A 9,563-nucleotide genomic window follows, 5' to 3' on the forward strand; every position below is an offset into this window, starting at 1 on the left:
CCCCCACCTTTGCCTTCACAAATAAATGGTTAGAGTCATGCCCGGCAAATACTAGCCACTGCCAGGAATGGCTAACAAGGCCCTTGCTCAAATAGCAAGAGAGTGGGACTATTTTTATGTGCGTTAGGGCCATGGATCTAAGTCAACACTCTATTCTGAGGGAATCTTGATTAAATCTGAACGCCTTCCAATTAGGCATAGGGAATGTTGTGTCACAGCCGAGAGAGATGGATCTCTGGAATGCCTTTCTGAAGGCTTGGCTGTGGCACGCTGAAATCTAAACCAGCGCTGCCGCAGATTCATTCCTTCCCCCTACCCTCTCCCTCCTTTCACTCACCATTCCTGGCTGAGCTGTTGGACTTTAGCATTGCTGGGGCATTCAGTTTTCTTTGCCGTTTCTCAAAAGTGTTCCATGAGCGCCATGACTGCCTCTGCAAAAGCTTTGAGTGTAATGTCCATTTTTTGCTACATATCAATGTACGTCTGTGTGTTGCACATTTACCGTTGGGTGTTTACAGAGCTAACATATTCTTTTTGATCTTTCTTTCAGATTTCGGGGGCTGGTCATGGTGTCCGGTGAGAAGGTGTGGGACCCCCTCCATGCGGGCCTTATTCAGTCTCGTCTGAGTGAACAGCACCTGGCTACTGGGCTAACTCCCCTCTGCAACCTCACACGTACTGCAACCGAGGGAGCCACGTGCCGCCAGAGTCAGCGGTCGCTACCTTTGTCTTCCCCGCCACCTTTACACCTGCCTGTTCGTTTGTACAGCTCAAAAAAGATCGTAGGACTACACAAACCTGTCCGGTCTCTTGGGGTGGCCTCTCAGCCTGAAGAAAAGGAGGAGGAAGGGGAAGCTGAGCAGTTGGAGATGAAGGGTAAAAGGCATGGAGGCCGGGGAGAGGCCATGATGGAGGACAGGTTGGAGGACATGGCCGATGGACCTAAAAATGCAAAAATCACCTTAAGCTTCCCACTTAGTGCTGCCCCCCTCCCGGCCTCCCTCACATCTCCAAACCACTGTCGTAGCTCCTCCTCGTCCTCCCCTTCCCCCCACAGACGGCGGCCATCCTCCAAGAGCTCAGATGAGGGATCGCTGTGGAAACTGGACGCGACCATGGATGTAAAGCACAGACCTTTCAAGCCCCCAAGGCATGACAGCTCTCCGTCCTCTTCACCTTCCTCCTCCTCATCTCCCATGACTGTTCATGCACTTATCAGGAAGGATATAAAATCCCCGCCTCCTCTCAAGTGCTCCAAACTCAATCCAGAGACTCCGTTTCAGAGGTCACCCCCAAGATCCTCCAGCGGGTCTTTAGGGGGCTGTTATGGTGGAGATGGATGGGATGAGAGGCACAGGGTGGCCAACGGTACAGCCTCACCCTCTCAAACTGCCCAGATCCTCTTCAGTCTGGGCACATCAGCTTATCAGAGGGGTGGGGATGCAGAGAGGAGAGAAAAAATAACAGGAAGACCAGCTGGTAAAGTGGGAAGCCCTCATGGACCAAGCCTTCACCCACCCACCCTCCACCTCCCTCCCCCCTTACCACCACCTCCTCCTCCCCCATCTGAGGGTCTTACCGCACCCCCCCACTCATCCTCCTATTCCCCTACCGACAGCCTGAAGCCTGAGCTGATTTGCGGGGTGTGCCATCGGCTTTTCAGCTCGGCCTCCTCCCTCACAGTCCACATGCGGCTGCATCGTGGCAGCCGTGCCCTCAGTTGCCGTTATTGTGGCAAAGTCTTCATCCACAGCAAGAGACTGCAATCCCACGAGACATCCTGCAAGGTGCCAGGCCTACCCTCCGACAGCCTGGGCCCTCCTTCTCTCACTGTGCAGCCGAAGGAGGAGCCGCTGGAGGAGGGTGAGGTGAGAGTGGAGGGGGGAATGATTGTGGGAGAAACTGACATCAGTAAGGCGCGGCCAGGGAAGAAAGCACGGAGCCTCCTGGCGCGTATCCAAGGTGATGATGCAGCAGCCGCAGAGTTACTGGCGGGTGATGAGAACCATTTTGTGAAGGTGGTAGATGGCAATGTCATTTACTTCTGCTCTGTGTGCGAGCGTTCCTACATGACCCTATCCAGCCTGAAGCGTCACTCTAATGTGCACTCATGGCGCCGCAAATATCCGTGCCATTATTGCGACAAAGTCTTTGCCCTGGCTGAGTATCGTACAAAGCACGAGGTGTGGCACACAGGAGAGCGGCGCTACCAGTGCATCTTCTGCTGGGACGCCTTCGCCACCTACTACAATCTGAAAACACACCAGAAGACCATTCATGGGATTAACCCCAGCCTCATCTCCAGTGAAAAGACAGCTAATGGAGGTTATAAGCAGAAAGCTAATGCCCTCAAGCTCTACCGCCTTCTCCCCATGCGCTCCCAGAAGAGACCCTACAAGACCTACAGTGACAGTTTGCATAATGGCCTGCTACTGCCACCAACTGACACACCTCCCCTCTCCCTGCCTGGCCTGGGCTGCGCTCTGGGGCCTGGGGACCTACAAAGCCTCATCAGCGGAGCCCACCCTCAGAGTGTTAAGCCTGACCCAGATGCCTTCCCCGATGACTTCCCCGTTTCTGTGGGTGCTGACCACAGGGACCTCTCCCCGCTCACGCCCCTCGCCTCAACGGACATGCCCCAGGTTAAAAAAAACGAGAGCGAGGCCTTAGAGTTAGAGCAGGGCAGAGGTAGTGGCAGCTTCAAAATGTCTAGTAGCAACAAAACCAAAACTCCCAAGACTGGTAAAGGCACAGAAACAAGCATGCCGTCTGTGATAACATATGGACATACAAAACCCTCTGTCATAGTTCATGGAACAGCAGTGTCGTCCTCCGTCATCGTGCACAGCAACCAGGTCACTTCTGGGAGTGAAAAGAGCCCAATGAGCAGCCCGTCCCCTGAAACCAGCAACAGTCATACTTCACACAAGGGCAGCCCGAGGCCACTTAAAAAGCAAAGGGATAGCGCAGATAACCATAGAAAGAGGTCGAGAGACAGTTCAGATACCACAGAGGAGGGTTCAAGAGGTGGACAGGACGCAGAGACAGGCAGATTATTTCACAAATCACGCAAGTCCCACAGCAAGAGTGACATCTCTAACACAAAGCAGCTGTCAGCATCTGTAGGGTCACAAGTCAAAGAGGCAGGGCCGCTGTGTCAGATTACTGTACGTATTGGTGAGGAGGCCATAGTGAAGCGCAGCATCTCTGAGACAGACCTGAGGAGAGACAAGGGCCTTTCTCCCCCAAAAACCAAACGGAGTGAGACATCATCTGCGCGGGAAGCCAAGGAACCACGCCACTCTCACTCCCACCATCATCACCACAAACACCGCCTCCACCGCAGAGCCAGCATGGAAGCAGAGGGCGATAAGGAAGGAAACTGTGAGGAGGAGGTCAGGAAAAAGACCTCCAAATCCCCGGAGGGAGTGAGGGAGTACTACTTCCGTCAGGAGGTGCGTGAGCAGGAGAGCGACCATGACATGGAGGATAATTTATGGCGGCCTTACTACTCCTACAAGCCTAAGAGAAAGGCCCAAGCGCATCTGCAGAGGGTCAAGAGCTGGCAGAGGAAACTGAAGTACAAGCGCTCCATCCGGCTCAAGAGGAGGGCAGAGAGGCTCAAGAACCGTGTGAATAAAGAAACGGAGAAATCACAAGATGAGGAAGAGGATGGGAAGATTGAGGAGACCCCAAAACTGTCAAAAGCTAACAGAGACAAGGGAGAGGGGAAAAAGAAAGATTATCTCTCTGCCCCTTTGAAGGAGAAAAACAAAGGAGGAGGAGAACAGGTTAAGGAGGCCCGTCATGAGGTCCCCCCCCTTCCTCTGCACTCTCCAAAGCCCCCCCTGTCTACCTCAGTGGCTCCTACGGGAATAAAGAGGCGGCCTTGGACTAATGGGAATGCAGCAGAGTGTGGTACATGTGGCCGCTGGTTCTCAAGCCCCAGGAAGCGAGACAAACACGAGCTGAGCCATCTGCTGGAGTTTGTATGCCTCTTCTGCCGAGCCACTTTCCCTTCCAGGGATAAGTTGGAAGACCACCAGAGAGCCCAGCATCCCAAGCCTACTGAGGGACCCTCTGCACACCCTAAAGTGGCTCTCGGCGAACAAGTCGAAGGGGTCGGCATCAAATCTGTGCCAGAGAGCGCAAAGTTTGATGAAGAAAAAGGGGGGCAGGTGGGCTTAGTAGGGAGAAATTCTAGTCCAAGTCGCCTGAGCAGAAGAGCATTATCACGACACACCTGTCCACAGTGTCATAAAGTGTGCAAGACATCTTCAGCACTAACTCGCCATATCCGACGCCATGAGTTAAGCAGTTCCCCAGAAAGAGAAAAGGAAGATAAAGCCCCGGAGCCAAAAACAACAGAGACAGTTGTTAACGCTGTTAGCAGAGACCTAGAGACCGAAAAGGGACAGGTTCCCAGTGCTCTCTCTGTTTCAGTTATCAGCTATTCAACTCCAGACCCGCCCACCAGCGGTGACTGTTTGGCATCACAGCAGCATGAAGACCATCACAGAGAACTGACAGAGGAACATCACATGTCAGAATCCAGTGACAAACCCGAACTACCCGAGCTCACGCACCCAGCTCCAGAGAGGGAGCCCAGCCCACATATTGCAGACCCTCCATTAGAAAGTCCAGTTAATCTCACGCCCCCGAAACATGAATTCACACCTGCCGCACCCTCTACCCTCCAAAGCGTGCTCGTCATGAATGGGTCTGAATGTCTGGACTACCGCACCCCCAGCAAAAAGAACCTAGACAGCCAGATCCACAGAATACCCAGCCCCGCGCACATCGTGGCATCCACCAACACCTCTCCAAATGTGCCCATGACGTCACAGACCAGAATAACCACTGCTGCTCCTCCTGTTTCCATGACAACAGCTCCCAGCTCTGAGGGGGGATTCATGAAACGGGATGGGGTCATTATGGACAGGGAGAGGCAGGGTGGGGGTGGTATATTTCTACACGCAGGTTATGAGGAACCACCCCGGGTCCAAGATCTCCGAGTTCCATCCCTGTCCAGGAGTCCCTCTCCCAACGAAGCACAAGACCTGACCATGTCCTCTATACTAGCGAGAGAGAGGGCGATAGAGAGGCAAAGGGAGAAAGAGAGGGAGCTCGAGAGACAGAGAGAAAGGGAGAGGGACAAAGAAATGGAGAGAGAGAGAGAAAAAGAGATAGAGAGGGCCCAGCAAATGAGTAGAGTTGCTCATGCCCCGGAGGAGCAGATTGCGCTCTTGGTCCCTAAAGAGGAGCCCTTGAGTCCTGTGCCGTCCCCCCAGCACATCCCCTGTCAAACCACTATGAATGGACCCTCCTCACACAGGCACACCCCCAAGTCCCCCTGTCGGTCCCCCTCAACTATTGGACTGTTAGCTCAAGCCAACCGCCAGGTTCACTCCAGTTCACAAGGACTCGACAGGCTCTCACTGCCCACTGGAGCAGCTGGTGCCGGTGACCGCCCCTCTGCCCACGCTCTGCTTCTCCCCCGCGCCCCTCAACCACCTGAGCCAGAGCACCAGGACACTGTTTCTTCCAGAGATTCTCAGCAGGGGGACGCCACCCCAGTGGGCTACTCTGCCCAGGATTATCCCCTACCCCTTATTGTGCCGGACAGCTACCGCTCTGGTAAGAAGCAGGAGGAAAACCTGCTAATGTCCTCCTATCCTGCTGGAGCTCTTCCTTTTGGCCCACTGGGAAAAGTGATGGTCCCTAATGGCGGGGACCTGGCCAAGCTGCCATTTTATCCGGACCCTTACCAGCTGCTCTATGGCCCCCAGCTGCTGGCCTACCCCTACAACTTAGCAGCTCTTCCTGTGGCTCTGAATATGATGGCACCTGGGGGGGACAAGGTGGAGCCTCTGCCTTTCCTCCCAGCCATCTTCAACTACGCAGCCACTGCTGGGCCCTACATGGGCGCAGCGCCACACCCCCTTGTGGCAAATCCCAGCCTGTACAGCGGCAGCAGTGGCAGCAGCAAGAAGCAACGAGACAGCAGCAGCAGCAAACCGTAGGACAACAGAAGCACTATGAGGAATATATTTCAAAGGGGACGGCCTGGCCTGTTTGGGATGAGCGGGAGGGGTGCGTGCTCACTGGGTCACTGACTACACCCGTACAGTACCCCTGCCTCTCCTTTATTCAGTAGAGATCAGAGCTAGGCATTAAATCAGGAGTAGGTGTGAAGGGAGGAGATGGAGCAAAGAAACGGGGAGGATAGGCTGATATTATAGTGACGTATCATTACTCCCCTCTCTTTACTCCTGCTCACCTTCCTCCGTTTCTCCTGTCTTGCTGTAGTGTGTCGTAGTTCTAGAGCTTGATTAATCTTCCTCTCTGACTCATTATATTATCTATAATATAAGAATAAGAACTGCTAACAGGGTGTGTGTTGTGTGAAAAATTAGTTCAGTCTGCTTCCCTTTATAGTCACCGCATAACGAGGATAAACGCTCTTCAGGGAAGGCTTGTGTGGGCAACGATAAGGGATGAGACAGAGGAGTCCTCACTCAACACAGTTGGAGGTGGAGCATTAAGCAACTCAAACCTTGCGTATGTTTGTTTGTGAGAATGAGAATGCAGGTGTAGCCTGCTGTGTTAAACTGTCCATGAAAGTTATATATGAGCATGTACATGCACACGTATGTAGGGATTTGTGCATGCAGAGGTGGGCTTAAGCAGGTATTACTGCGTATGTGTGAAAGAGTGTGTGTCACTGTGTGTGTGTGTGTGTGTGTGTGAGTGAGTGTGTGTGTGCGTGTGTGTGTGTGTGTGCGCATGAATGGCTAGATCATTCCGTGTCAGACGCACACAGCATTCCTACTCTAGTTGGAATAGCTACTGTAGGTCAATGTATAGAAGTGCATTTAGAAGTGATTCCTCATATCCAAATCATTAAGAAGTCAGTTCTGTGGCTGAACGCGAGTCTATGACAATGACAGATCATCTGAGCTTCTAACGTCTCAGCTAACCATGCGACTTTGTGGCCAGATGACACTGTAGGATCTGTATAGCAGTCACCATAGTTTATACCTTACGTGCACAGCACAGAAAAGTAGTGGTCACTTAAAGGGGACACTTGTAGCTGCTTTGGATATGTAGCTGGCCACTGGGTAAGAATTGAAGGCTGATAGACCATTGCACTTCCGTTTTTCATCTCATTTCCTTCACATTAAAAAAAAGGAAAAGAATAAAAACCAGTCAGCCTTCACCTTGCGTAGCTTTTACCTCTTTGATTGGAAGAGGAAAAGGCTCCATTTCCTAAGCCAGGAAGAAGAAGGCAACAGCAAGGAAGGAATAAGAAAAAAAATGGATTCAGGGTATTGAGTTATTTCTGGATAGGAAAAGAAATATATGGGCACAAAACTTTTGGACTCCTGAGTCAGAAGGTCCCACAGAAATGATTTGGGGAACAAAAAAAAAAAAGTGTTCCTGCTCCCCAACTGAGGGGAGATTGGAAATAGTCTGAACTATTTCCCCTCCTGCCCTGTGTCATTTGCTAAGTGGTAGGAAAAGGCTGAGCTAAGCAGCCAAAGTGGTGGCCGAAACTCCCCAGATGCCCTCCTGGGGGCCTTTTTGTTATGTGTAATGTTATCTCTATATGTTTGTTTTGTTAAAGTATGCTGTTGTTTATGTTGTTTAGCCCTCTTACCAGATGGAAGTGGCTTCAGTGAAAAGGGGGAGTAAACTTAAAAATATGAATGTAAATTTAGTCATGAGGTTAATGAAGTACAGCTGCATTAATGGTAGAGTTGGTTTCAGTTCCTTTTTGTTTCTGTTTTGACACAAATAACCTGTTAAAGAACCGTATAACGTCTGGTATACATATATACAGTAGTCCTAGGAACATGTCAGTAAACTTGGGTTCTGTATCCACAAAGCATGAGCAACACTTGCTTCCTAACCGTTTATATCCTCAGCAAATCTGGCATTGTGCGCACAGCTTTTGTTTCCGTTTCCTTTTATATTTTCTGGCCTTTTAATCTTCCATATCTCTGTTAATATTTTTTCTTTTGTTTTTTTTTTTTCTTTTTGTTTTTTTTTAATTAATTATAGACCACAGTTTGGAGAAGATCCACAAAACTAGCTGCCACATTTACATCTCACAGTCACTATTTAGGAGCTGTTTAATTCTCCCTCTTCCCTCAAGCATACACTCACGCACTGCACCTCTGAATGAAGTACGTATGTTTCGGTGTGTGTGTGCGTGTGTGATGGTACTGGGGCGCCTTTTGGATCAGGCAGGAGTGTTAAAACACAGCGTGACCAACTGAAAGGGCGCACAAGCATCCCTTTGGGTGTGGTTACAAGCCTTTTGCGTGTGTGTGTGCGCGCGAACGTGTTTTATGTGTACGAGAGCGAGTGACTGCGTGAATAAGAAAACCAAAATAAAATCTGCCTAAGCAGCATATCCCTCGGCAGTATATGGGCCACCTGTTATTTTTTTTTTGTTTTTTTTTTGTTGTTCGACACTTTTCTGTGGGTTAGTTTCAGTGTAAAAAAGCCTTGCTGTCTCCAATACACTATCTCAAGCCATTCCTGTAGATGGACATGTTTGTGTTTTTGGACCATTTCTTATGCCATAGTTTGCCATCACGGTTATCATACAGACCAAAAGCATGCAAATCGACGTATCGTAGTGACTGGACTGGAATCTGGTGGTAATATACAACTATTTACTGTATGTTTTAGTTTAAATGAATGTGCCTCTGCTTTGATATTTAAATAATTATCTATAGTAAGATGTGGATCTGCCAGATTTCAACTGTTAAGGTGCCTTGTTATGGCATAAGAAATTTGAATAGCAAATGAACGTTTTCTTGAGAAATGACAGTATGATTTGGAGATAGATTTCATGGCTTTGTTTGCTATGAAGCTGTTCATAGACGTAGGGGTGTGGCTAAACTGTTTTGGTATCGTGTACATGTCTAGGGTAATACTGTGCCATATAGAGCCCACAAAATATGTTAATGTTATTTTTAAAAGATGTTTTAATGTTGCCTGATGACTTTGTCTTTAGATTTGATACAAAGGCTTGTAGCCACAGCTCTCCCAAAGTCTGTAGTCTCCTTTTCCGACATTCTTCTTGTTCTCTCTCTCTCCTCTTGTTTCCGTCTCCCTTTCTTTCTCTTTGCTGCAATCAAACAAAATAAAGTATTAACCTGATGACCCAATGAAATCAGCTCTAGTTTGGTCTCATGTTTTTTTTATTATAATTTATTTATTTATTTATTTATTTAAATGTGTCCATTTAGCTTAACATGTTGATTCAGTTCTTAATATGGAGCACATGCTGAAAGTTGGTGCATTCCTGGTTTGACATTGTTTGAATTCTGTCGAGAAATGTGCATTTAGCATTTGGTAAATTGTCAAAAAGCAGAACAAATTGTGGAGATCCTTTGCACCTCTTTTCAGCACATAGCCACTTATTTTAATACGGATACAATTTACTTTTATTGTTTAGCATTAAGTGTTAATTTAATATGTTTCCAGTGGTGCATGTTTTTTGTATCTTTGGTTATACATTACATGCTGTTTTCTTTTTTACAGCATAC

General features: G+C 49.1%; 1 protein-coding gene across 3 annotated transcripts in view; it reads left to right on the forward strand.

Moving 5' to 3' along the window:
• Positions 1-9,187, forward strand: part of zbtb4 (zinc finger and BTB domain containing 4) — an 18,487-nt gene extending 9,300 nt beyond the window's left edge. For all 3 annotated transcript variants that reach the window (XM_087177869.1, XM_023420860.2, XM_023420861.2), the window contains one exon: positions 551-9,187. In XM_087177869.1, coding sequence (XP_087033995.1) covers positions 567-6,023 — 5,457 coding nt within the window. In that variant the 5' untranslated portion in view covers positions 551-566 and the 3' untranslated portion in view covers positions 6,024-9,187. The remainder of the gene's footprint in view (positions 1-550) is intronic.
• The last annotated feature ends 376 nt before the right edge of the window (positions 9,188-9,563 follow it).

Source organism: Seriola lalandi, unplaced genomic scaffold (assembly GCF_002814215.2).
Source record: "Seriola lalandi dorsalis isolate HSWRI2012SDOR001 ecotype SW California unplaced genomic scaffold, Sedor1 jcf7180002054658, whole genome shotgun sequence".
NCBI classification, from domain to species: Eukaryota; Metazoa; Chordata; class Actinopteri; order Carangiformes; family Carangidae; genus Seriola; species Seriola lalandi.